General features: G+C 47.1%; 1 protein-coding gene across 1 annotated transcript; it reads left to right on the forward strand.

Annotated features, from left to right (window-relative positions):
* Window positions 1-1,465: 1,465 nt before the first annotated feature.
* Window positions 1,466-27,389, forward strand: P2RX6 (purinergic receptor P2X 6). Its single transcript, XM_084819273.1, has 12 exons — window positions 1,466-1,599; window positions 2,798-2,948; window positions 6,622-6,693; window positions 7,575-7,650; window positions 8,084-8,177; window positions 9,508-9,588; window positions 20,560-20,701; window positions 22,505-22,614; window positions 24,529-24,622; window positions 25,604-25,669; window positions 26,359-26,436; window positions 27,351-27,389. Exons 1-12 carry the CDS (start codon window positions 1,466-1,468, stop codon window positions 27,387-27,389), a joined length of 1,137 nt encoding a protein of 378 aa, XP_084675399.1.
* The last annotated feature ends 530 nt before the right edge of the window (window positions 27,390-27,919 follow it).

The raw sequence follows: 27,919 nt of genomic DNA on the forward strand, positions 1-27,919 counted from the left end.
ATTATAATAATATGATATCAATAAGATACAGATTTTTACAATAAGGCAAATAACGAGAGTGGCAAAACATTTTCATTCCACTTCATATTCTAGAATTAAACAATGTAAGAAAAACCAAGCGTATAGATTCTCCATGAATTCTTTTAGAACGGGTTTTTTTAAAAAATGTGTTTAATACTGGAACATGAAATATAATGTTAATATTTTCCCATTTTCACTGTTTGCTTTATTGGAAGATTTGATACCAACCGGATACTTTTCCATAGTGCACAAGAGGCGCAGGAGTTTTAATTTTACTCCATTTCGCTGTCACGCTTTTAAAGGTCGGCTTACTGTTGAAGGTGTCACACACGTAATGCTTCTGTTCAGCTTGCGCTTTGGCAATGCTGAGTTGCCCCTTTTTGGGAGGAGGTCATTGTATGGCTAAATTCTGTATTGGAACACTCCTTAATATTTACTGATGTACATGCTCTTTTTAAATTATCTGCCTGCTTCCTGGAAGCTAATGCACGGTCTGCGCAAATGGATTCTCTGCGCTCTTCGGACAGCTAAAAGACCGATATTACAACATTAGAAGGATAAATGCTTACCTCGGATAATGCAATGGGCTGAAGACCTTCCAGTACATTCAGCATTTGAACATGTGGTGTATAGATGCCACCCGCCAATGGATACTTATTTGGATATTTGGTACGCTTTTAACTTTTTGGATTCGGCCGCTAACCCCGTTTGGTATCCAAAAGCTCTCTTTAAGTGTCAAAACGAGCAAGTTTGACCACTCTCTGTTAGCACATGGAAACGGCTTCCGCAAGACATGCTGATGGAAACTGGCTTCGATAGCTTTCGAAAGGAACAGACAAATCTGTGGAACAGGACGGGTCTATGCACAGCTGTTTGGCATGGTAACTGAACACAGCCTCCAGTTTCAGAGGCTGCGGTTTGACCCTGATATGGAGAACGGTGCCCTCTAAACGTGCCCTCCAGCTTTCGTTCTGACATCTTACTGTTCAAGGTAGATGTCAAATCACGGTGTTTTTTTCCCCTCCCCACAACCCTGGGGAAATCTGACTTGAAGGTGGAGTGACCACTGTAAAATACGCTATGTACATTTCTGAGCAAATTCTCCATTTGGTGCCTGAATCACTCCCCTGGGCTGCACGCTGATGTTCTGTCAAGCTGCAGGATGCGCACTGCAGAGACCAGTGAATGCATGGCTACAGGAGGGGTGTCACTGTTAGACCCTCATGCCCACCCACCCCCATTCCCAGTTTTAGAGGGTCGGTGTGGCTTATACCCTTCTCTGTCCTCTCCTGACTTTTGGGAGAATGCTGACACAGATTCCAATGTCTTGGACATATTATTTTTAAAAGTTGCCTCTTTGCTTTTTATGCTCCACCTGGGCAGTGGGCCAGGATGTGGTGCTTACTGCTGTAGGCTGCTGCCGGTATTTCACAGCCAGCCAGCAATGGAGGATCCCTGGAGCAATTCCTGCTTCGGCCTTCTGGATTATAAAACGGAGAAGTTTGCACTGACCAGGAACAGAAAGGTCGGTGTCTTGCACCGCCTGATCCAGCTGGTGATCCTGGGCTATATCCTTGGGTAAGAGAAGAGGACGGAACCATGGAGGGGGCACTGATACACCTGCAAAATCGCAAGTCATGGGCATTTCTAGTGACTAAATGGTAAATGGCTTAGAGGTAAATTGCTGCATTGTCTGGAATGACGGTACAGCCTTCAGCTGTAGAAGGGACCTCTGAATCCTAAAAGCCTTTGTCAGGAGGAGCTGGGATATTGCAGGAATGGGGGGGGGGGATAGCTCAAATAACTGGTTCCCCCACTTCTGCACATGTGCCATCTTTGTCACCCACATATCTAGGGTTGCCACATTTTTATGTGGCCCTGCTCCTCTGCCTTTAACAGCAGCTTCACATTAGAGTCTGTGCCAAAATAAATGATGGTGATTATTATTATAGCACTATCAATGGGCAAAGTATAAGAGGACTCTGCTTAGCATCTGTCATTCACTAGATGGGAAACAACAGAGGAATTAAAGGAAATCAAAATGGGTAAATGGGAAGAATGTGCATTTATTACATAAATTGCAAATAAATAATACAGTTATTACCGTTATAGATATACTTAGGGTGCTTCCAGGTGAGGCTTTTATCGTGCCATCACCCCGCCTCATTCATAGAATTTTACAGGGGTCCTGATGACGTCGTCTTCCACTTGTAACCCTCCCATGTTTTCCCACTGCTGCTTCTGTCTTTTTTCTTACTGCGGAAAATCTATTAAGGGGGAAAAGACAAAAGAGCTGCACAAGGCCTTCTAATAATTAGCACCAGAACCCCTCTGTCTGGAAGCACCCTTAGAGGCGTATGGATGTTTAGACAAAAAGAAGCCCTATACCTCCCAGCATGCTCCAGCCAGCAATGCTGGCTGGGGGATGCTGGGAATAGTAGGCCTTTTTTTTGGTCTAAACAAGCATAGGATTGCGACCTTAGTTACACTAGGAAATGGAGACTAGCACTTGTGCCCAAAATACCACCCTTCCAAAGCTGTAAAGAACAGCCTGCTCTCTGAAAGGCTCAGAAGGGGTCAGCCTAATGAGCTTGGGCAGAGCAGTCCACCGTAGGGGGCCTGTCACGGAAAAGGCCCTGCTCCTTGCAACTGTCTTGGAATGTGGAGACAATTCAGCAGAGTCCTGCCAGGTGGTCCCCATGGACAGGGCAGTTGATCTGGGGAGTCGGAGCTTCCTCAAGCACGTTGGCTTCTTGCTTTTTCTGCCTTGTTGCAGATGGGTGCTCCTAGCCAGAAAGGGCTATCAGGAAAAGGACACCGACCCTCATGTCTCTGTGATCACCAAATTGAAAGGGGTTTCAGCTACACACATCAAAGAGCTTGGACACCAGCTGTGGGATGTAGCAGATTATGTGAAGCCCCCTCAGGTAAGTATTTGGGCCAGACCATAGCAAAACTGAGGACAGACAAGATAGGAAGAGGAGGAAAGTTGCCGCGGAAGTATTTAGACAAATAGAACAGATTAAAGGGTCGATTATAACATGAGGTGGGGGGTGGAAAGAAGTATAAAGACACATCTTGAAATGTGTTGCTCCAAATTACTGTAAAGAGTATCCACTTTTCAGTGAATGTGTCAACCTGTGTTCCTCTGAGACTTCTTGAAAAGGAAGTCAGTTATGACATTAACAGCACAATCATATGGATATTTACTCAGAAGTAAGTCCCACTGAATTCAATGAAACTTACTCCCCAGTAAATGTGTACAGGGTTGCAGCCTAAGGATTGCACACCTGGGAGTACGTCCCACTGAAGTCAGCTTACTTCTGAGGAGACATGCATAGAATTGCATTGTAAGGCTGCAATCCTACACACACCTCAGCTCAATAGGGCTTACTTCTGAGTACACATGTATAGGATGGCACTGTAAAGCAATATTCCACATTCTGTCAAACTAGTGGTCAGTGGTCACTTCCCATTTGACATTTTTGAACGTCCGTCCTAGTTTTTATAGTGATTAATTCCCACCCACCCCCAATTTGTTAAGTCTGACTGATTACTGCGTTGTTTTTAAATGTTGTTCAAAACTCATAAAAAACAAAGATGGGGCTGATCTACACTTACGGGTTTTTTCATTTCCAATGAGGTTTCACCGCCCATCTTTCACACTACGTAGTGCCCGCCTCGAATTGGAACCGGAATTTCCTGCTTCCGTGCTCCCGCTTTCAATACCCTAATATCCCGGTATTTCCCCTTAATGTGCTCTGATTTTCCGCCTTCACTACCGTATCTGGTCGTAGTCCCCTCCCCTGCCTGTCCATATATGGCAGTGTTTGTATTTCCCTCCTGTCCAATCACAGCTCTCTATGGCCCCATGTTGTCTTCCGGCTACTGATCACATAGCTTCCTCAGCACTCCTTGTTTCTTCAGCAACAAGCAAAGGGCTGGATTGTCTGATCTCGGAAGCTAAGCGGGGTCGGCCCCGGTCAGTAGTGGGATGGGCGACCACCTGGGAATCAGGCTTCCTGCACTGAGCGGGGGGGGGGGTTGTTCTATCCCTTCAAATGAGACTAAGTTTTACCCCCTTCTATCCCTCGCTTCACCTTTTTCAAAAAATTAAGGCATTATCTTCGAAGAATCATGGCTTTTCCGCGATTTTTTTTTTCTAATTCAGGCACGAACTTCAAAGATTCAAAAATTCTAAGATTTGAAGCTTCACATCTTCGAATCTTAGAAGATCATGCCTGAATTAGAAAAAAAAAATTGTGGAGAAGCCACGATTCTTCAAAGATAACCAAAGGAGGTCACCCATCCCACTACTGACCGGGGCCAACCCCGCTTAGCTTCCGAGATCAGACAAGCACGTGCACATCCAGCCCTTTGGCTGTTGCTGAAGAAACAGGGAGTGCTGAGGAAGCTATGCGATCAGTAGCCGGAAGACGACATGGGGCCGTCGAGAGCTGTGAGCGTGGTGGGTGTGGAATCAGCAGAAACAGGAAGAGTTTCTGACCCTCCAATGAGAGCCTCCGTCTTTAAGAGCAGGAAAACATCACAGCGCTCGAGTGTGGACTGAGCTCACACATTCGATGAAGCACCGCAACGGGGAAAATGGGTGAGTGTGGATAATCACGTTTTAATGCGAGAGCGTTTAACCCAACAGGACACCGAATGCATTGCGACGACGGGTGCAATGTAGATCGGTCCATAGCCACACTGGTCCATGAGGAAAAAAAATAGCAATACCTTTATTAGGACCAACCAAATTGCCACAAAAGATTATGCAGGCTTTCAAGTTCTCCAGAACTCTTCATCAAGCTGAGTCAGCCTTCCCCAACCTGGTGCCCTCCAGATGCACTGGACTACAAGTTCCATAATCCACAGCTTGGGGGAGGCTGGGCTAGGTGATACACAAACAGGGGATGGGGGAAGAACACCAAGGTCCAAAAATTACACCAGATATTGTGGCCTTGAGTTCTGCTGTTTGCTGAAAAGCAGTAAAGAAATGATATATAAGAATACAGTAGCGTAAGCCTTATTACTAGAGATCTACCAGACCAATTTTGTTCATTTTAGTTTTAAACTGAAGATGTAGATGAGCAGAGAATTTTGAAACTTCAAAAAAGTTCAAAGCTCAAGCTTTGGGCAGCTCAGGAACGGAGAAGGGGGAGGGATGAGGCAAAGGGGAGGCTAGTGCCTATGCACCACACTGTGCATGTAATGTAACACGTGACACAGCGTGTGCATGCATGTGTAGTAATGCTTAAACCTGTGAGCTCTTGGAGTGCTGGGCCAATGGAAGGACAGGCACAGAATGTTGGGGAAGGGGCTGAAGAAAAGTCAGTTGGTGGGAGGAGGAGGAGGGAGAGAAGCTGAGGAGAAAGAGCTGCAAGGACACCAGAGGGAGAAGAGAGAGTGAAATCTTACATCATGTGCTTTCAACCTCAAACTTTAAGAAATGGTAAATGATCTTTTTAAAAAGATCATTTTGTTTTCACCTTTGCTGTTTTATTTGTAGTACATTTATTTGAAAAGTGTAAAGTTGTTCCATTCACAAGTGAAACAGGCAAACATATTTTTATCGAAGCACGCTCAAACTACTAGCCCCTGTGGCGAGATGGGATTTACACTAGTAACAAATGAATAAATAAGCAATTGTTTCCCATGTTAGAAAAGCTCTTTTGGTGTGCCTGTGACTTTTGTGGCCTACCAAACTCTTACCCAGCCTTGCTGGGGCTTGCCCAGAAGTCATTCTCAGTGGACACAGACAGGCTGCTGGAGAGGGTTCAGAGGAGGGCAACGAAGATGATCAGGGGACTGGAAACAAAGCCCTGTGAGGAGAGACTGAAAGAACTGGGCATGTTTAGCCTTGAGAAGAGAAGACCGAGGGGAGATAGGATAGCGCTCTTCAAGTACTTGAAAGGTTGTCACAGAGAGGAAGGCCAGGATCTCTTCTTGGTCATCCCAGAGTGCCGGACACGGAATAATGGGCTCAAGTGACAGGAAGCCAGATTGCGGCTGAACATCAGGAAAAACGTCCTGACTGTTAGAGCAATACAACAATGGAGCCCATTACCTAGGGAGGTAGTGGGCGCTCCACACTGGAGGCATTCAAGATGAAGCTGGACAGCCATCTGTCAGGGATGCTCTGACTTGGATTCCTGCATTAAGCAGGGGGTTGGACTCGACGGTCTTATAGGCCCCTTCCAACCCTAGTATTCTGAGCTTCTACGATTCTATGGATTGTGCCCAATGGGTCAGATCTGTTTGTCTCCCACTTCATAGCCCTCAATGGCACCCATCATCTGCTTCCCCCTGGAATGGTCTCTTAACATTCCCCCATCTCTGAAATCTTACTGCTTTGTGTAGACCACCCGGCGAATTCATGAGCGAACACAGGATTGGATCTAAATTAACTCCAAGTAGACACATTGAAACCATAGGACTTAAATTAACCATGACTAACATAAGTCCGATTGATTTCAGGGGGTCTGTTCTAAGTATGAGTAACTCTGGATCCAACCCAAATCTCCCCAGGCCAAATCCAGGGCTCTGTCCATTGGACAACAGAAAAACTAAATGTCTATATTTTGAAACATTTCCTAGGGAGAAAATGTATTCTTTTTGGTGACCAATTTCATTGCTACTCCGAAGCAAGTGCAAGGGTCATGCCCAGAGGTACGTTGCTGGCTCCTCTTTTTCTTGTCCATCTCCCAGTCATTTTCTCTTCAACTTGGCTGGCTGGCACAACTCAGGATGTGTCCCCATATCCACCTCTCTGCCATTCATCTGCTCTTGCTTGTGCATGCTGTAGACCCAATTGCATCATAGCTGATTCTGTGTAGGGCTGGATGGCCCAGCATCATGGGAGTGGGTCACCCCCAGCTAGGGGGCCCATGGTTGGGGAAAGGTGGACTATGAAATCTCGGAGAGAGAATTCCCTGCACCCTTACCAAACTGCAGTTCCCAGAATTCTCTGGGGAAGCCACAAATTAACAGGTGTTAAATAACTTGTAACAATGCTAAGATGACTGTGTTATCGTCACCAATTACTGCTGTTGTGAATGGTCAGCTAAGCTTGTTCTACATACATTTGCGTTTTATTGAATTGTCACAGCATGTCCTTTTTGCATTTCATTGCCATTTAGTCCCACTGTTAAACATTTCCCCCCTCTACACCTCTGCGAACTTGCCAACTGAGGATAACACTTCATGCATCTAGTGGTGAAGGCTAAATCTACACATAGCAGTTTTATCGTTATCATAGTGCAATGATAACTGTTGGTCCACATGACACCAGTGGTCACCAACAGTTATCACTGCAGCATGATAACAGTGTAACTGCTATGTGTAGATTCAGCCGAACTGGACTGTAGCCCACAAAAGCTTATGCCACAATAAATGTGTTCGTTTTTAAGGTGCCACAAGACTCTTTGCTGTTTTCTCAACAGTTGAAGTGTTATTTGTTTGTTTGTTTTTTAAATGTCAGTTCTTAAGTGTAGATCCAGGCTTTATTGGTATAAGAGTTGCATATTTTCCTTGTCACCAATCTTTTCTAGCACCCTTCTGTTCCCAGTGGAAACTGCCAGAGAGATTTGGACTGTCCTGCAGGACAGCCTGTGGTCCATGGAAATGGTAAGGAGACCTGTTTCAGTCCTGGTTCCCCACCCACCCCTCCGCTCCCCAGTTCATGTTTGACACCAATTCAGTATGTGAACTTTATTTGGCCCGGCAGTTAGTGCTTGCTCGATCCCCTATCATTTTTGGAGTTCTCCTCCGCATCCTTCCCAGCCTCCCTGAGTTCAGGACCCTCCAAGACTTACAGAAAGAAGCCAGCCACCAGTTCCTCATCCCTGTATTACCTATGAAGTGCCTCAGTCTTAATCAGAGCCTTGTTCCCTCTAGCTGAGAATTGGCTGTTGGGGCAGCTGTTTGGAGCTCTTGGCTTCCATTGGACATCTGAAGGCCCTAAATGGGGGCAGGCAGGTGGGTGGAAAGCACCATGAACAGAAACAAGGACAGCAGTCAAAGAAAGGTGTGATTGATCTGGGGTTTTGTTCTCTTGCAGGTGTAAAAACAGGGAAGTGCGTCCAATTTAACATCTCTCATAATACCTGCGAGATCTACGGGTGGTGTCCCGTGGAAAACAAGACCTTGCCCAGGTACCAAAGTCGGTAGTGGGCTCTCCCACATTGGAGGCATTCAAGACGAAGCTGGACAGCCATCTGTCAGAGATGCTTTGGCTTAGATTCCTGCATTGAGCAGGGGGTTGGACTCGACGGTCTTATAGGCCCCTTCCAACCCTACTATTCTATGATTCTATGATTCCTTGCTGCTGCTACTTCAACTACCATTGTTTAGAAGTAGTGGGACATGCAAGAAAATGTTTCAGTGTGGAATGTTCCTGTTCAGGATTCCAGCCTCTCCACTCCATTCCCGCTTCCCACCTGTTTCCCCTGGTTTTCCCCAACAGTCAAGCAGCATTCCACCAACAGTGAGCATGCTCAGTCCTGATTGGGCTGTTTGGGGTTTTCTTGTACTTCTGCAAATTTTGGGACACCCCCAAGCCTGCTGATACCTTCCTTTTGTGAATGAATGGTGCTGTTTTGGTTATGTAAGGGCCGGCACTTGGAGAACTGAGATTGCTCTGAGATGATGCCTCTATCACAGCAGCCCCACCAGAAGCCAACCAGAATTTTTCAGCTAGAAAGAGACAGTACTTGTTAAGAAAGAGGGAAGTGGCTTGAGAGAGGCATGACTTCCCTTGAGGTGTACCAGCTGTCTCTTCTGGCTAAAATCTATTTAACCAGAGGTAAAAGTAAAAGATAAGTATACATGCGATGAGCAGCAATCCCTCTTTCAAACTGCCTTCAACTCTCTGGAAAAACTGTGGTCTGTCTCCAAGAAAGATGCATACCCGTTATCAGTCACTGGGCATCTCTACACCAGCCTAAAATCCTGCATTTAAAATGGGGCTTTCTGCTTCTGTTTTAAATGCAGGATCACGACGACTCCCTTTTTCACGTGCTTCCTTCCCCCCCACCCCCTTCCCCCTCCTTCTCCCCATATCTGAGTCTTCCATTATCTTTCATTGAACTCGCTCCTCTTCTTACCGCTTTTACTCTTTTCATGGAGGAAACTGAAGTGGAACACAACGGGGTAATTTGATAGCTCATTATTTGCGATTTATTTAAAAATGGAACAAAGGGCATTCAGTGCAGGAGACGCCTTGAATGATCATGGCGTCATGTAAAGAGCCCGCATACTTCCATGAAGGAGCCATCTCAACCGCAGGGTAAAAGCTCGGTGTGAAGGAACCCACTAACTACTCTCAGATGGCCACCAGAAACCTTGTTTTCTCGCAGCACAGTGACTTAATTTATTTTCCAGTGCTGTAAACAGCTGGCAGGTTGTAGAAGACAAAAACAAATTGTCATGCTCCTTCAATGAGTTCCTTCATTCATGGGCCCACCTGTTGTGTTTCCCATCTAGGAATCCACTCTTGGCTGCAGCAGAGAATTTCACTCTCTTTATTAAAAACACGGTCAACTTTACCAAGTTTAACTTCTCCAGGTAAGGACTGAGGTCTTTAAACAGGCTGAGAGTTGCCATGGCTCGAGACCATTTTTTAGATGGTTTGAGAGAGGGAGCGCAGGCTGAGGTGTGTGTGCACATCCCGTTTTTGCCTCTGGTTAAATAGGTGTTGAGGTGTTCTTATTTTTTTTTTTTAAAACACTGCAAAACCTGAGCAGAGGTGCTGACAGCACAAAATAAGTCAAGGCTGAAGGTTCTCTCTTCTTTCAACCATTCATTACACTCGAACAATCAATAACACTGTAATGTTATAATATTGTATTTTAATGTTTTAAATTTTGTAAACCGCCCAGAGAGCTTCAGCTATGGGGCGGTATAGAAATGCAATAAATAAATAAATGTTAGCATCAAATAGAGAAGCAAAGTTCAAATATCACTAGAAAAAATCACTGAGCCCTAGCAAAATTACATACAGTGCCTCCAATAAGTATTCACCCGCCTTTGACTTCTCCACATTTTGTTGTGTTACAACCTGGGATTAAGATGGATTGAACTGGCATTTTTACCATCTGATTTACGCAACATACTTAACACTTTGAAGGTGCAAAATATTTTTTTTGTGGCACAAAAGTTAATTAAGCAAAACCAAACTGGTATTTGTTGGTTGCATAAGCATTCACCCCCCTGAGCCAATACTTGGTAGAAGCACCTTTGGCAGCAACTGCAGCTGTGAGTCTTTGGGGGTAAGCCTCTACCAGCTTTGTGCATCTGGATCCTGCAATTTGTGCCCATTCTTCTTGGCAAAATTGCCCAAGATCTGTCAGATTGGATGGGGACTACTGGTGAACAGCAATTTTCAAGTCTTGCCACAGATTCTCAATCAGATTGAGGTCTGGGCTTTGACTGGGCCATTCTAAGACATTGTGGTACTTGTTTTTAAACCACTCCAGTGTAACTTTGGCTGTGTGTTTAGGGTCATTGTCCTGCAGGAGGGTAAACCTCTGCCCTGGTCCCAGGTCCCTTGCAGACTGAAACAGGTTTTCCTCTAGAATTGCCTTGTATTTGGCTCCATCCATTTGCCCTCAATCCTGACCAGTTTCCCAGTCCCTGCCAATGAAAAGCATGCTCACCACATGATGCTTCCGCCACCATGCTTCACCATGAGGATGGTGTTCTCAGGGCGATGAGCACTGTTGGCTTTGCGCCACACACGGTGTTTTGCGGTAAGGCCAAAAAGTTCAATTTTGGTCTCATCAGACCAGAGAACCTTTTCCCACATGTTTGCTGTGCCTCCCACATGCCTTTTGGCAAAATCCAAATGGGATTTGATGTGGGGGGTTTTCAGCAATGTCTTTCTTGTCTCACCATTCTTCCATAAAGCCCAGCTTTGAGGAGCATCCGGGTGACAGTTATCCCATGGACAGTTTCTCCCATCTCAGCTGTGGATCTCTCCCAGCTCCTTCAGAGATAGCATTGGCTTCTTGGTTGCTTCTCAGACTACTGCCCTCCCTACCCGATGACTGAGTTTTGGTGGATGACCTTCTCTAGGCAGAGTCGTGGTTGTGCCATATTCTTTCCATTTTGTAATAATGGATTTAACGGTGCTCTGGGGAATGTTCTTAGTTGAGGATATTTTTTTATAACCCAACCCTGATTGGTACTTCTCCAGAACTTTATCCCAGACTTCTTTTGATAACTCCTTGATCTTCATGATGCTGTTTGTTTTCTCACAAACTCTGGGGCTTTCCAGAAAAAGTGTATTTAATCTGAGATCATGTAACACTTGAATTGCACACAGGTGGACTCAGTTCAAATAATTGTTGTTGTTGTTCAGTCGTTCAGTCATGTCCGACTCTTCGTGACCCCATGGACCATAGCACACCAGGCCTTCCTGTCCTGCGCTCTCTCCCGGAGCGTGCTCAAGTTCATATTCATTGCATCCGTGATGCTATCTAGCCATCTCATCCTCTGCCGTCCCCTTCTCCTTTTGCCTTCAGTCTTTCCCAGCATCAGGGTCTTTTCCAGGGAGTTTTCTCTTCGCATTAGGTGGCCAAAATATTGGAGCTTCAGCTTCATTATCTGTCCTTCCAATGAGCACTCAGGGTTGATTTCCTTTAGGATGGACTGATTTGACCTCCTTGCAGTCCAGGGCACTCGTAAGAGTCTTCTCCAGCACCACAGTTCGAAAGCATCAATTCTTCGGCGCTCAGCCTTCCTTATAGTCCAGCTCTCACAGCCATACATTACTACTGGGAAAACCATAGCTTTGACTAGACGGACCTTTGTCGGCAAGGTGATGTCTCTGCTTCTTACTATGCTGTCTAGGTTGGCCATAGCTTTCCTCCCAAGGAGCAAGCGTCTTTTAATTTCATGGCTACAGTCACCGTCTGCGGTGATCTTGGAGCCCAAGAAAGTAAAATCTGTCACTGCTTCCATTTCTTCCCCTTCTATATGCCAGGAAGTGATGGGGCCAGATGCCATGATCTTAGTTTTTTTAATGTTGAATTTCAAACTAGCTTTTGCACTCTCCTCTTTCACCCTCAACAAGAGGCTCTTGAGATCCTCTTCGCTTTCTGCCATTAGGGTTGTATCGTCTGCGTATCTGAGGTTGTTGATAATTCTCCCGGCAATCTTAATTCCGACCTGTGATTCATCCAACCCGGCGTTTCTCATGATGTACTCTGCATATAAGTTAAATAAGCAGGGTGACAATATGCAGCCTTGTCGTACTCCTTTCCCAATTTTGAACCAATCGGTTGTTCCATGTCTGGTTCTTACTGTTGCTTCTTGACCCTCGTACAGGTTTCTCAGGAGACAGGTAAGGTGGTCTTGTACTCCCATCACTTTAAGAATTTGCCACAGTTTGTTGTGATCCACACAATCAAAGGCTTTAGCGTAGTCAATGAAGCAGAAATAGACGTTTTTCTGGAATTCTCTTGCTTTCTCCATGATGCAGCGAATGTTGGCGATTTGATCTCTAGTTCCTCTGCCTCTTCGAAACCCAGCTTGTACTTCCGGTAGTTCTCGGTTCGCATACTGCTGAAGCCTAGCTTGTAGGATTTTGAGCATCACCTTGCTGGCATGTGAAATGAGCGCAATTGTGCGGTAGTTTGAACACTCTTTGGCGTTGCCCTTCTTTGGAATTGGAATGTAAACTGACCTTTTCCAGTCTTGTGGCCACTGTTGAGTGTTCCAGATTTGTTGGCATATTGAATGCAGCACTTTAACAGCATCATATTTTAGGATTTTAAAGAGCTCGGCTGGAATACTGTCATCTCCGCTAGCTTTGCTGTTAGTAATGCTTCCTAAGGCCCACTTGACTTCACTCTCTAGGATGTCTGGCTCAAGTTCAGTGACCGCACTATCATGGCTATCAGGGACATTCAGATCTTTCCTGTATAGTTCTTCTGTGTATTCTTGCCACCTCTTCTTAATCTCATCTGCTTCTGTTAGGTCCCTGCCTTCTTTGTCCTTTATCATGCCCGTCTTTGCACAAAACGTTCCCTTGAGATCTCCAACTTTCTTGAAGAGATCTCTAGTCTTTCCCATTCTGTTGTTTTCCTCGATTTCTTTGCATTGTTCATTTAAGAAGGCCTTCTTGTCTCTCCTTGCTATTCTCTGGAACTCTGCATTCAGTTGGGTATATCTTCCCCTTTCTCCCTTGCTTTTCGCTTCCCTTCTTTTGTGAGCTACTTGTAAAGCCTCATCAGACAGCCACTTTGCTTTCTTGCATTTCTTTTTCTTTGGGATGGATTTCGTTGCTGCCTCCTGAACAATGTTACGGACCTCCGTCCATAGTTCCTCAGGCACTCTGTCTATCAGGTCTAATCCCTGAAATCTATTCCTCACCTCCACTGTATATTCATCAGGGATATGATTTAGGTCATACCTGAACGGTTTAGTGGTTTTCCCGACGTTCTTCAATTTAAGCCGAAATTCTGCAAGAAGCAGCTCATGATCTGAGCCACAGTCAGCTCCAGGTCTTGTTTTTACTGACTGTATGGAGCTTCTCCATCTTTGGCTGCAAAGGACATAATCAATCTGATTTCGATATTGACCATCTGGTGACGTCCATGTGTAGAGTCGCCTCTTGTGCTGTTGAAAAACAGTGTTTGCTATGATCAGCATGTTCTCTTGGAAAAACTCTATTAGCTTTTGTCCTGGTTCATTTTGTACACCAAGGCCATGCCTGCCTGTTATCCCGGTGATTTCTTGACTTCCTACTTTAGCATTCCAATCCCCTATGATGAAGAGGACATCTTTTTTTGGTGTTAGTTCTAGAAGGTGTTGTAGGTCTTCATAGAACCGATCAACCTCAGCTTCTTCGGCCTCAGTGGTTGGGGCATAGACTTGAATTACTGTGATGTTGAATGGTTTGCCTTGGATTCGTACTGAGATCATTCTATCATTTTTAAGATTGTACCCCAGTACTGCTTTTCCCACCCTTTTGTTGACTATGAGTGCTACTCCATTTCTTCTAAGGGATTCTTGCCCACAATAGTAGATATGATGGTCACCTGAATTAAATTCGCCCATGCTTGTCCATTTTAGTTCACTGATTCCCAAAATGTCGATGTTCAATCTTGCCATCTCATGTTTGACCACCTCCAGCTTACCTTGATTCATTGATCTGACATTCCAGGTTCCTAAACAATATTGTTCTTTACAGCATCGGATTTTCTTTTCACCACCAGACACATCCACAGCTGAGTGTCCTTTCGGCTTTGGCCCAGCCGCTTCACTCTTTCTGGTGCTACTTGGAAATACCCTCTGCTCTTCCCCAGTAGCATATTGGACACCTTCCGACCTGAGGGGCTCATCTTCCGGCGTCGTATCTTTTAGCCTTGTGATACGTTCCATGGGGTTTTCTTGGCAAGAATACTGGAGTGGGTTGCCATTTCCTTCTCCAGTGGACCACATTTTGTCAGAACTCTCTGCCTTGACCTGTCCGTCTTGGGTGGCCCTGCACGGCATAGCTTATGGCTTCACTGAGTTACGCAAGCCCCTTCGCCACAACAAGGCAGTGTGACCTCTAAAGGCAGTTGGTTGTACCAGAGCTTTGTCACAGCAAAGGGGGTGAATACTTATGCAACCCAGACTTTTCAGTTTTTTATTTTCGGACCCGTGGCCACTCACTTGTGGGGTGCCACAGGGTTCCATCCTGTCCCCAATGTTATTTAACATCTATGTGAAGCCGCTGGGGGCTATCATCAGGAGGTTTGGGGTGCGGTGTCATCAATATGCGGATGACACGCAGCTCTACCTCTCGTTCAAATCTTCACCAGGGTTGGCTGTAGAATCCATGTCCAAATGTCTGGAGACAGTGAGTGGCTGGATTGAAGCTGAACCCTAACAAGACTGAGGTACTTCTGGTTGGAGACAAGAGGTGGTTGGGGGATGGTGACCTGGTGTTGAATGGGGTACGGCTACTCTTGAAAGACCAGGTCCACAGCCTGCGGGTCATTTTAGACTCCCAGATGTCCATGGAGGCTCAGGTGTCAGCTGTGAGCTGGACAGCGCTGTATCAACTCCATCTGATATGGCGGCTGCACCCCTACCTTCCCGACCATCTGCTCCCATCAGTAGTACATGCCCTGGTCTCCTCTCGTTTAGACTACTGTAATGGGCTCTACGTGGGGTTACCCTTGAAGACGGTTCAGAAGCTGCAGCTGGTACAGAACACGGAGGCTCGTCTGATTAAAGGCAGCTGCCAGCGAGATCACATCACTCCAGTGCTGATGGAGTTGCACTGGTTACCAGTTGTTTTCCGGGCCAAATTCAAGGTGTTGGTTTTGACCGTTAAAACCCTATATGGTTCCGGCCCAGCCTATCCTAAGGAGCGTCTCCAGCAACACCAGACAGGCCAATTAACAAGGTCAGCCTCGGATGGCCTTCTCTCTGTCCCATCAGCCAGGACAGCTAGACTGGTGGGGATGAGGGAGAGGGCCTTCTCTGTGGTGGCCCCCAATCTGTGGAATTCCCTCCCTAGGGAACTCCGCCATGCCCCCTCTTTAATAAGCTTCTGCCACGCACTAAAAACATGGTTGTTCAGGCAGGCTTTTGGGATGAGTTAGGGTATTTAGAAAATGTTTTTACTGTAGAATTTTGTTGTTTTAAACTGTTTTATTATATACTTTGTACATCACCCAGAATGGCTGGGTGACCAGCCAGATGGGCGATTAATAAATTTAATAAATAAATAAAATATTTTGTAAAATATGTAGATTTATTTCCTCCACTTCGACATTATGGACTATTCTGTGTAGATCAGTGACAAGAAATCCTAATTAAATCCATTTTAATTCCAAGTTGTAACACAACAAAACTTGGAAAAGGCAAAGGTGGGTGAATACTTATGCAAGGCGCTGTAGAAATTAAAATGTCAGTGTGTAATAGAAGCAATGTGAAAATGCACAACTAAAAGGCTAAAGAAAAACCCCAGAGCAATCAATTCTTTTAATAGCCAAATAAGCAAATATAAAATGCAATATACATGTTAAAAAGCATTTGCTTGAGCAAATGACAAGATAAAGAACTAACAACGGAGCAGCAGCCCGTTTCTCAGGAAGGCCAAGTTGCCGTCAGGTGTCTTACAAGTGCCCGAGGGTGCGTCCAGGCAGATGGCTCCTAGCGCTCTCTGGCAAAAGGCATTGTGCAGGTAGAACTTCCCTGTTTTTTCCTGCTTAATAGACTTTCTATGGAAAGAAAAAAGATGGACGAAGTGGTGGGAAAACACAGGGGGATTACAAGTGAAAGACATTATCTGTGGTGTAGTGGCAAGAGTGTTGGACTAGGAGCTGGGAGATCTGGGTTCCAGTCCCCACTTGGCCATGAAAGCTCACTGGGTGACTTTGGGCCAGTCACAGACTCTCAGCCCAACCCACCTCACAGGGTTGTTGTTGTGAGGATAAAATGGAGAGGAGGAGGATAATGTAAGCCGCCTTGGGTTCCTAGTGAGAGGAAGAAAGGCGGGGTATAAATGCAATAAATAAATAAATAAAATTATCTGGGGAAAAAACACCTTAAAAGTCTATGAATGAGGCAGTGCACCTTAAAAGCCTCATCTGGACACACTCCGAGATAAAATGTACCAAGTGCAGAGGTATCAAGATCTAGTCCCACGTCAGGATAGCAGGCCATCTGCATTAATTTCCCACACACTTGGGTGCAACAACCCAGCCTTATAAACAATCGCCCAGATCACACCTGGGCCTCCAATTAACCTGACTAACTCCCTACCCATCATCAGGGTGAGTCGCTAGTGTCCTTTTGTCCATCCATCCCCTTCCAATGAAAATAGCAAAAGAGAGCCAGTGTGGTGTAGTGGCTAGAGTGCTGGACTGGGAGTCAGGAGATCCGGGTTCTAGTCCCCACTTGGCCATGGAAGCTCACTGGGTGACTTTGGGCCAGTCACAGACTCTCAGCCCAACCCACCTCAAAGGGTGGTTGTTGTGAGGATAAAATGGATGAGGAGGATGAGGAGGATTATGTACGCCGCCTTGAGTTCCTTGGAGGAAAAAAGGCGGGATATAAATGTAATAAATAAATAAATATAAATAAAAACATTGACCTGGTTCTCACGTAACACTAACCCATGGTTTGTTGCCCTACCCAAGGTTTGTCTGGCAGATGATCAAACAAACTATGGTTTGTTTTCCCAATTCTTAGGTTGTTTGTTTCTCTCATTCTCTCCTACTCCTTCCCTCCGTCCCAAGTTCCTTTGCAGCGCTATAGTACTGGTATGTAGAGCGGCCAGGCTTTTTGACCATTCTTGCTTGCTTCCTCTGTAGCCTGGCAAAACAACCCATGAACAGCCCATGGTTCTGGGTTCACATGTAATGACAAGCCATAGTTAAAACCACTGGGAGTTCACAACCCAACAACAAACAACATTCTCATTCTGGGTTGTTCATGGTTATTGTTGTTGTTATTGTTATTATATTTTTCACTGCAAAAAGTAGTCTTGAAGCAACTTACACACCATACAGAAATCCATGATTAATATAAAGGGAGAAGTAGGGAGAATGAAAATAAACCATAATCAGTACAATAATACAAATAAAAATAAATATCGTAAAACGTTTTAGATTATGTTTTTAAACAGTACAATATGAAAACTGTTCATCCACAAATACACAAAATCAATGATTTGTTAGCACAGTGAGATGCGCGCATCACGGCAAGCCAGAATGGGACCTGGTTTGCACATCACATGGATTAGCACGATGTGCAACCAGGTCATTGTGTAGAAATGAAACTTCTCCTAAATCACTTCCACTTCTCTTAAGAGTGATTGTCTGTCTCCAGCTTCAAGTTTTTCCTCTGTAGCTGAGGGACCTCGAAGAAGGTCAGTCCATGGGAACCTGCCATGCCTGAGAGATTTGTCTCAGGAAGGGGCCACTTAGCTTAGTTTGGTGATAAAGGAAGACTTAGGGAGGGGATCAAGGTGATGGTGAATGCTTCCCTCGAGGAGAGAGTGATGCCATCAGCCCTCAAGGAAGCGGTGATAAGACCACTGTTAAAGAAGCCCTCCTTGGATCCCCAAGACTTGAACAACTTTCGCCCAGTCTCAAATCTGCTGTTTTGGGGCAAGGTGATTGAGCAGGTGGTGGCGATACAGTTGAAGGCACACTTGAAAGAAGCCGATTATCTGGATCCATTTCACTCAGGCTTCAGGCCTGGACATGGGATAGAAACGGCCTTGGTTGCCTTGGTGGATGATATGGGGAGGGCTCTGGATAGGGACAAATGCTCCTTACTTGTTCTCCTCGATCTCTTAGCAGCTTTTGATACCATCAACCATGATATCTGCCTGGAGGGGTTGGGCATAGGGGACACCATATTACAGTGGTTCTGTTCCTTCCTCTCTGGCAGGTATCAGAGGGTAGCTCTGGGGGAGGAGACTTCAGACCCTTGGCTGCTCACTTGCAGGGCTGTTCTCTCCCCGATGTTATTTAACATCTATGTGAAACTGCTGGGGGCTATCATCAGGAGGTTTGGGGTGCAGTGTCTCCAACATGCCGATAACATGCAACTCTGCCTCTCATTTAAATCCTCGCCAAGGTTGGCTGTCAAAACCCTGTCCAAGTGTCTGGAGTCAGTGAGTGTCTGGATGGAAAGGACTAAGCTGAAACTGAACCCCGACAAAACTGAAGTACTTTTGGTGGGAGATAAGGGGAGGTTGGGGGATGCTGACCTGGTGTTGAATGGGGTGCGGCTGCCCCTGAAGGACCAGGTCCGCAGTCTGGGGGTCATTTTGGACTCTCAGCTATCCATGGAGGTTCAGGTGTCAGCCGTGAGCCGGGTGGCGCTGTACCAACTCCATCTGATATGGTGGCTGTGCCCCTATCTCCCTAACCATGTGCTCCTGTCAGTAGTTCATGCCCTGGTCTCCTCTCGCCTAGACTACTATAATACGCTGTATGTGGGATTGCCCTTGAAGATGGTTCGGAAGTTGCAGCTGGTGCAGAACACAGCGGCCTGCCTGATCAAAGGCAGCTGTCGGCGAGACCACATCACTCCAGTGCTGAAGGAGTTGCACTGGTTACCAGCTATTTTCCGGGCCCAATTCAAGGTGTTGGGATTGACCTTTAAAATCCTATATTGTTCCATCCCAGTCTATCTTATGGAGCACCTCCAACAACACCAGGGACGCCACTCAACGAGATGGGCCTCAGCAGGCCTTCTGTCTGTCCCATCAGCCAGGACAGCTAGGCTGGTGAGGACTAGGGAGAGGGCCTTTTCTGTCGCGGCCCCCACTCTGTGGAATTCCCGCCCTAGTGACCTCCGCCAAGCCCCCTCTTTGATGAGCTTCCACCGTGCTTTGAAAACCTGGCTGTTCAGGAGGGCTTTGGGGTGGGTTAGGGTTTTTTAGAGCACTGTTGTTTTGTTCAGTTGATTATGTAAATTTGTTGTATTTCGTGTTGTTATTTGTATTGTATGCCGCCTAGAGTGGCCAGGTAGCCGGCCAGATGGGCAGCTAATAAATCTCATAACTAAACAAACAAACAAACAAATAATTTGAGCGATGGAAGGTCTCCGGCCCTCTGGAAGCAAGTGGGTACCCTTTCCATCCATTTTAATGTTGCTTTTTGCAGGGGTGGCTCCCAGTTGAAGGGCCCCTTAAGTTGCTTTCCCATCAGCCTGTAAGACATTTGGGTGGCTGAGGTGGAAAGTCTGATTGTAATCTTTCCCAGGGAAAAATTTCCCTGACGTTCTCATACTCAAGTGTCGTTGCAGTGAGCAAGTGCTGTGCAAGGACTGCTGGGAGGTGCAAAGCCATGCAGGTATAACTCTAGTGGTGGATTTGGGTGCCATTAAGAGTAGCAGAGGTAGACACTGACAGTCACTACTCTAAGCCCTGGCACGTAACCTGCCATGAATTTCTCCTAGCAAACCCCACTGAAATGAGCAGGAGCTGCACAAGACCACAGTAGTGAGAAGAATGCCAAACCCGCATCTTGATGGTTCAATTCCTAGAGCAGGGGTGCGGAACCCCAGCCCCGAGGGCCAAATCCAGCTCACCTGGGATCCCAATCTGGCCCTCCAGGGTTCTCCAGATAGCCACTTCCCCTGCCCCCCCCGTTTCCCCCAACCACTGATTATTTATGATTTCCCACATTTTGTGCAGTTTTTCCCATTCTGAAAGGCTGAAATGCCTCTCCTAAGGCTTGGTTATTGGCCGTAAGAGCTTTAAGCAAAAAACAACAGCAGCAAACGCTGCTATTTGTGTGGGGTTGGGTTTTTTTTTTAGTATTTTTGCCCTTCCCCCATTTTGCCTTTGGCCCTTCCTGCTGCTGGAATGTGGCACCCCAAAGCTTCTCTGAAATTTCAGCTCTTGGGCTGAAGGAGGGTAGGCACCCCTATCCTAGAGAGACGAGAAAGAGGGTAACCATTGTGAAATCTTGCACACACAAAAAATGCTTCTTCAATGTATGGCTTTCCTTTGGGTTGAGTTGTTCCTACAAGTGGTTTCCCAAAGGCCCTAATTCTTCTCTTGATTTCTTTAAGGACCAACACTTTAAAGACAACCGATGACGCCTACTTCAAGGGCTGTAGGTACGATGCTCTTGCTAGTCCTTATTGCCCCGTCTTTCGTATTCACGACATGGTCAAGGCAACGGGAGAGAGCTTTGAGGAGCTTGCGCTCTGGGTAGGTTCCTTTCCCTGAGCCGCAGGCTTGACTGGCAACTGCCTTTTGAGTAGATCACAACTTTGAAGGCCGGGTGCATTGGGGAGGCACAGGCCGGGTGCTTTGGGGCTCTTTCCCACCCCAAGCAAAGTAAATACGTCCTGGCTAGGATTAGCCATAGAAATGAGGGAGGGGGCTTCTGCTCCTGGCTTGAAAGACAGGCAGGGGATGATTTCCCACCTAGCAATGCTATGGTTTCCCATAACAAACTTTGTCAGTATCGATTCCTACAGTGCCTCAGCAGGGTGCTACAGCATGGCACCTTTCCATGCTGCTGATATAAAACAGAAGCTCCAAATTGGTGTGGAAGGTGCTGGCTATATGGCTGTGTTGACCTTTTCCACATGACCTCAGGACATGTGGATGACCATTCCCTTTGCTTGGTGGATTGCTGGTTAATGGCCCAGAATGATCGGCTGATGCATGTATTATTTATTTAAGGCATGTTCATACCAGCCATCAAAATGGATTCCCGGGCAACCGATGGGAGCAAATGACAAGGGGATAGCTGGCAATCACACGTAACGACAACCCATTGGTTTAAAAACCCACGGGTTGTCGTGCGTGCAGCGCACGACCCACAATTGGCTCCTTCATAGGCTGTGGCGTGCGACGTCCAAATCCAGACCGCTGGGTCGTTTAGGGGCTAAATAACCCAGCGGTTAACCCATGTCTTGTCGCTGATTTATCCAATAGGTTGTTTAACCCCTAAACAACCCAACGGTCTGGGCTTGCACACCATGCTCCACAACCTACAAAGGAGCCTGCTATTGTGGTTGGTGGCATGGAAGCAGAGGGGCGGACGTGCGGCAGGATGTGCAGCATGCCTGCTCATGCATAACAGCCTATCTGTTTTTAAACCAATGGGTTGTCAGTAAATGTGAACAGGCCCTCTGTGCGTTTGATGAAGTATTCATCGGAGCTTGGGGAAGGTCACACACACCAGCGGTGGATAGGAGGAGTGGGGGCATCTCTACACCCGCCTAAAATCCTGCATTTAAAATGGGGCTTTCTGCTTCCATTTGAAATGCAGGATCACAACGACTCCCTTTTCCACCTGCTTCCTTTCCCCCTTCCCCCTCCTCCTCCCCATGTCTTCCTTTATCTTTCATTGATCTTGCTCCTCTTCTTGCCACTTTTTCTCTTTTCACGGAGGAAACTGAAGCGGAACACAACAGGGTAATTTGATAGCTCATTACCTGCGATCTATTTAGAAACGGAACAAAGGGCATTTAGGTCAGGAGATGTCCTGGGGGGTCACGACGTCGTGTAAAGAGCCCACAAACCTCCGTGAAGGAGCCACCTCAATCGCAGGATAAAAGCCCGGGTGTGAAGGAGCCCAAAGTATGTCACACAAAGAGAACCAGCAGCGGTTTTGGAGAGACGAAACATGCGAGAGAGCTGTGAGTTGGCTGAGGGCATCTCACGCGGTGCCTCTCTCCAAGGATCTGATGTGAGGGGGCGGATCATCCTGCCTTGCAGGATAGCCTGCCATTCACTTACAGTTCTGGCCTGCCCTGTTTATGCTGGTAAATAAAGCAACTCCTGTGAAGGCCTGCTCCATGCCTTTGGCTCATCCCAAGGAAACGGAGGCTGAGTACCTCTTGGACCTTCTCGCCGCTCAGGGAATGGGGGAGCGTACAGCAGTGTGGGGTGGGACAGGCTGAAGCAGCCCACTGAGGCCATGGGAGATTCTGGGCGCTCTCTGCTAACAGATCACGGTGCCTTTGTCTGTTTGCTGCTACTTTTGTGGGTCCTACACAGGGGGGAGCCATCGGCCTGCGTATCGACTGGAACTGCGACTTAGACCAGCCGCCTGCAGCATGCCAGCCCTGCTACTCCTTCAACCTGCTGGAGAAGAAATTTAATTTCAGGTGGGCGAATCAGCCAGCAGGCCCGAGGGCCGTGTGAATTCAGAAAGACAGGTTTGCTTGCTCTGAATTTTCGCCACCATGGGAATTATTCTGCTGTTAGCTGCAAAGCACTTAAAGGCAGATGGGAATAGACTGGGGGTGTGCCAGGGCTCAGCGCCAGCATTGGTATATGAAGTGAGAATACTCAGAAGTGCCCCTGAGCAGGTGCAGAGTACATCTTACTCAGCACTTAGTAACCATATAGTCTTGGCATTTCAGGAATCAGGGGAATGGAGGAATTGTTGGTTCCAGACTGATATGAGCACTGCCAACTCTTTTTTGTAGAACTGAGGCAAGCTAGAAGAGACCAGTTGGTTTCTTGCCTGACATGCTGCCATCTGGCAGCAGGATATAAAAAAAAAAATTGGGCACCAAGCACAACTGTGCAACCTGGAACCTCTGCATACTAGACATGTTTTCATAATGTATATTGCGTAATATATTCTGCAGCATTTACTGTTTTGCATAACATTTGCTGGGTTTGCTAGTCACAAAGAAGGGCATCTGATTATGCAGAGCACAGAAGACTCCCCCACCTCAATTCTCTTGTCTTATTCAGGCATTCTCCTTCTGGCTGCTGAAATTTCACCCTGTATTCCCCACACACTTTCAAATATCTCCCTACAGCCATAATGACTAGAAACTTGTTAGCTTTTTTAATTTCATTTCATTTTTTAAAATGAAAGCTGGGATTCCCAGGAACCTCCCACTAATTAACATGGGGCAGACTCCATTGGGATGTTCTCCTGCTCAAGGTCCATAAAAATGATCAGGAGCTGCACAAGAGGATGGCGTATTGTGTGTCTTGTGGACTGGATCTGCCCGTCTCCCACTCTACTGTCATTAATACTGCCCAGAATCTGCCACCAGACCTTTCCTCACCGTAGGGCCGTCTCTGAGAGCTGAAGCAATGGACAAGATGGCTGAGGCAAAGGTGATTGACCAGGGTGTCATGGGTGGGGTGTGTGTGTGTCATGAATTCCCCTCTCTTCAAATTTAGATCAGGGAATAAGGATTCTACTATGATGGATGGGGTTCCACTTCCCCTGAAGATCCAGGTTTGCAGTTTGAATCTTGATTCAGCCCCAAACCTGGATGCCCACGGCTCAGCAATGTCCAGGAGTGTGTTCCCACAACTGGGACTAGCGCGCCTCTTCCTAGATGCGTCTGATATGGCCACAGTCACACGTGCCTTAGTTATAGCCTGTTTAGACTACTGTAACGTGCTCTACGTGGGGCTGCCTTTGAAAACTGTTCAGAAACTTCAGCTGGTCCAGAATGCTGAGGCCAGACTGTTGACCGGAGCTGGTTACAGGGAGAACGTGGCTCCCTTGTTACAACAGCTTCAGCAGGCCTGTTTCCAGGCAGAATTCAGAGTGCTGGTTGTGACCTATAAAGCCCTGGGACCAGATACGGGAGAGACGACACTCTCCCATGCTGACCCTGCCCAGGTTTTAAGATATTTGGGGGGAGGCCCTTTTCTTGGCCCCTTCACCAATAAAGACATGAGAAGGGCCTTCTCGGTGGCCACCCCCAGGCTCTAGAATTCCCTGCTGAGGGAGGCTGGGTTGGCCCCTTTCTCTTGTCTCTCCTTATTCAGGCAGGCCATTGGCATGGAATCTCCTCTGTTGCTGATGGGGCGTTTAACTGCTTGGGTGCTGTTTATTCCTTTTAATTGTGCTTTAAATTTGGTTTTATGTTACATTTTAATTAAGATTTTATTTCCTGTGTTTTATTATTGTTAGCTGCCTTGAGCATCACTGGGGGGGTGGGTGGAGGGTGGAGGCGGGATATTAAATAAATAAACAAACAAATAAACAAAATCCCAAGGCTTTGGAGGCTTGTGACTTATCCATCCATATGGTCTCTTCTCAGAACTGCCACCTATTATCAGGACCCGTTGCGTCGGCATTCCAGGAGCCTCCTGAAACTCTACGGCATCCGCTTTGACATTTCTGTCCATGGCCAGGTAAAGCCCTGAACTGTCCCATACATGGCAGGTTCCTGCTCAGCATGAATCCCCTCCATTGCCCCAGGTGTTGACTTGAATTGCAGGCTCCCTTCCCACCTTCCCCATGAGCGGCGTGCTTCCAGCTGTGCCTCGCACCACCTCCTCCTGATCCACTCAGCATCTCGCCTCTCTCCTCCTCAATCTGTTACAGTCTGTATTGGTTGGCCATTAATCTTCATCCTCCTCCACACACACACACCCCACGCACACTCCATTTGCTTCACTTGTCCTGTAGCACATGAAGCAATACAGTTAAAAATTTAAATGATCTGTTGTGCCACTGATGCGAAGAAAGAAAACACTTTTGCTTCTAATTATTGGAGTAATTGGGGCCAGATACTCCTGTCAGAACTTATAAGAAACTGAGGAGGAGGAGTCAGAATTATAGAAGGGCCATAGCTCTGTGGATGAACAGCTGCTTGGCATGCAGAAAGCCCCAGGTTTGATCCCCAGCAGCATCTCCAGGTAGGGCTGGAAAAGATCCCGGTCTGAATCCCTAGAGAGCCATGGCTGCCAGTCAGTGTAGACAAGATTGAGCTGCATGGGTCCATCGACTGGCTTACTATAAGGCAGCTTCCAGTGTTCCTAATTAGAAAAAGATCAATGGTGCTTTAACAGGAGCTTGATTTACAGAGGTTATCAGGCGATGTAACATTTATCTCCACTCCATGCAAAGCTTCACCTGCTGATTTATGCAGCTGCTGCTCAAGGCACAAGAACAGGCCAGGTAGGGTTTTTGCAGGTCGGCTGGCAACGCTAGCCTTGCCATATCATACCTGGCTATTTTGAGGGTACATTTCTACCAAACATCCCCAAATCCCATTCCTTTCCAACCACAGACTTGTTTACACGACATAAACATGGCAGCAATCTCCCATTACGTATAAACATATCTGAAGTTATTTTCTCTCTCGCTCCATTTCCCCTCTTTTTGCTCAGGCTGGAAAGTTTAGCATCATACCCACCGCAGTCAACTTGGGAACAGGGGCTGCGCTTCTTGGTGCCGTGAGTATGCCCAGATAGAATCCCCCGTCAGCCAAAGAACCATCTTGGTGGATGTGCAGGGGGACCCAGCACTGGGTGCAGCAAACTCGGCCATCTTCAGGGGTGCCTACATTCCAGGGCTCTCTCCCTGTCTGCTGTGCAACTTTCTTGGGGAGAGAGCCATCCCGATGCTTCTTTGAGAGGAGGCACACGGAAGCAGCTTCTGGCAGGAGAGATTTTGGGAGCCGTTTTACCTCCATCAGCTGCCCATGGACATTGCTGGAAAGGAGAGGATATTGAAAATGAAAAGGTGAAACGTGTGCATACCATGTAACCCTGCCACTGGTTACGTGGTACGAGTAACTAGACCAGGCCTAAGAAATGGAGGTTGGGGGCAGCCGAGTTTTAATTTGCCCGGGACAGCAAAAAGCTTTGGGCAGCCCTGACCTGAGCGACTGAGCCCTGCCTCTGTGCAAGCAAGCGGGCCCCTGATCCTCACAGATCTTTGCCACAGCCAGATGGCTCTTAACAGCCAGCACTGTACTCAATCATCCTGATTATGCATATTGCAATTTTAGAATGGATTGAACATTGATTTGTCTGTTAAATGCTATCTTGTATATTACAGAACTGTGTATTTAATTAAATGCATTACTTAAGCAGTAATTAATGTTAGGGTTAACAACGAATCAAACATTTTGCCATCCTAGGCTGCCGTTGTTTGCGATCTTGTTCTGCTCTACCTTGATGCCAAAGCCGAATTCTATCGGGGCGAGAAGTATGAGGAGGTAATGAAGGGGTGCCAGCTTGGTGCCATTTGTGTGCGTGTGCTGCCTGTATTGCTCCTGCAGAATCTTGCATCGTAAAGGCACTGCTTCCGTTGTGCCTGCATGCTGTCATTCCACCCCATTTAGTTCTCATTGCCACCTCCCGTTGCTCCAGTACAGAGAACAGCTGCATCAGCAGAAGCCACTGCTCACATTTTCCCTGTGATCTGCATGGAGGTAGTGGGGAGAAAGCCTGTGGTTGCTTGAACGTTTACTGCATTGCTGGAGGTAATCTGTTGTACCCTGCATAGCAGGCCTTTGGCAGAAGCCTATTTTTTAATGCTGTTTGCCAAAACTGTTTGCAAAACTGTCCCTATCCCGTAAGGCAGGGGTAGGCAACCTGGTGCCCTCTACGTGTTTTGGACTACAACCCCCATCATCCCCAGCTAGCATGGCCAGTGGTCTGGGGCTATGGAAGTTGTAGTCCAAAACCTCTGGAGGGCACCAGGTTGCCTCCCCCTGCTACAAGGAGCGTGCATGTTCCTGCATTTCATGGAGGCTTCCTCTAATTCCTTTCCATTATTCCTGCTTCCCCCAACCTCTCTATTCCTTCAGCTGCTGCCCATCAATGTCCCCCCCACTCTCATGCTTCTCCCTCCACTGACTCGGTGCCCAGTGTCCAATCCCACCCCTCAAAGACCCCTTGCCTCCACCCAACCTGAGACCTAGTTTTGTGAGGGGACGGGGGTAACGGATTTCTTCTGTCTGCCATTCCCCAAGCCAGGGGTGGCTCTGGAACCAGAGGAGGGAGGTGGTGCACTCCGCTGCACCGGGCCCTCCATCCCCTAAAGCCCTTTCCGAGGGGGGATGAGCAAAGTGCTGCACCAGCTGAGCAGCATCCTGACCCTTCATAGTTCCTCTCCTGTGTCCTGCAGGCAAAGCCGCCTAAAGATGAAGGCGACACGGCCTCATAGCTTTACAAACCAGACATGCTCTAAGGAGAAACCTGGCGTGTGATGGACTCTCAGGTGGACAAGGTCTCTGCCTGCAACTCTGGAGAAGTTTGGCCTTCCTGCCAGCTGAGGCTTTCTGAAATCTGGCTGGCATTTTGTTTAAACAACCTCAGGTAGCATGCAGGGGAGAGGCACACACGCAGCCTGCCGCCAGAGAGAGCAGATAGCCCATTGGTCCATTGAGCCCCGTACGGACTTGGTATCAGGGCACCACTAACGTTAAGCAGCCTCTTTGACTGGTCCTCCTGGGCCACTGGCCTCTTAGGCAAGTCTCACTCCACTCATCGTCTCCATCACAGTTCAACACGTTGCTGTTGCGGGAACTGAAACCGGGACGTTGGCAGCAATCTCCCTCTTGAGACGGAGTCTAAGCTGCAGACCTCATGGCCACAACATAGGACCTAACCTCTGCAGTCTTTTGATTCCTCCTTCCCCCGCTGCTTTTTGTCCATCTAGCCCAGGGTGCACAACCTTTTCAGTCCCCAGAGCCA

Source organism: Heloderma suspectum, chromosome 13 (genome assembly GCF_057233095.1).
Source record: "Heloderma suspectum isolate Gila_16-S chromosome 13, 16-S_ref, whole genome shotgun sequence".
Lineage (NCBI taxonomy): Eukaryota > Metazoa > Chordata > Lepidosauria > Squamata > Helodermatidae > Heloderma > Heloderma suspectum.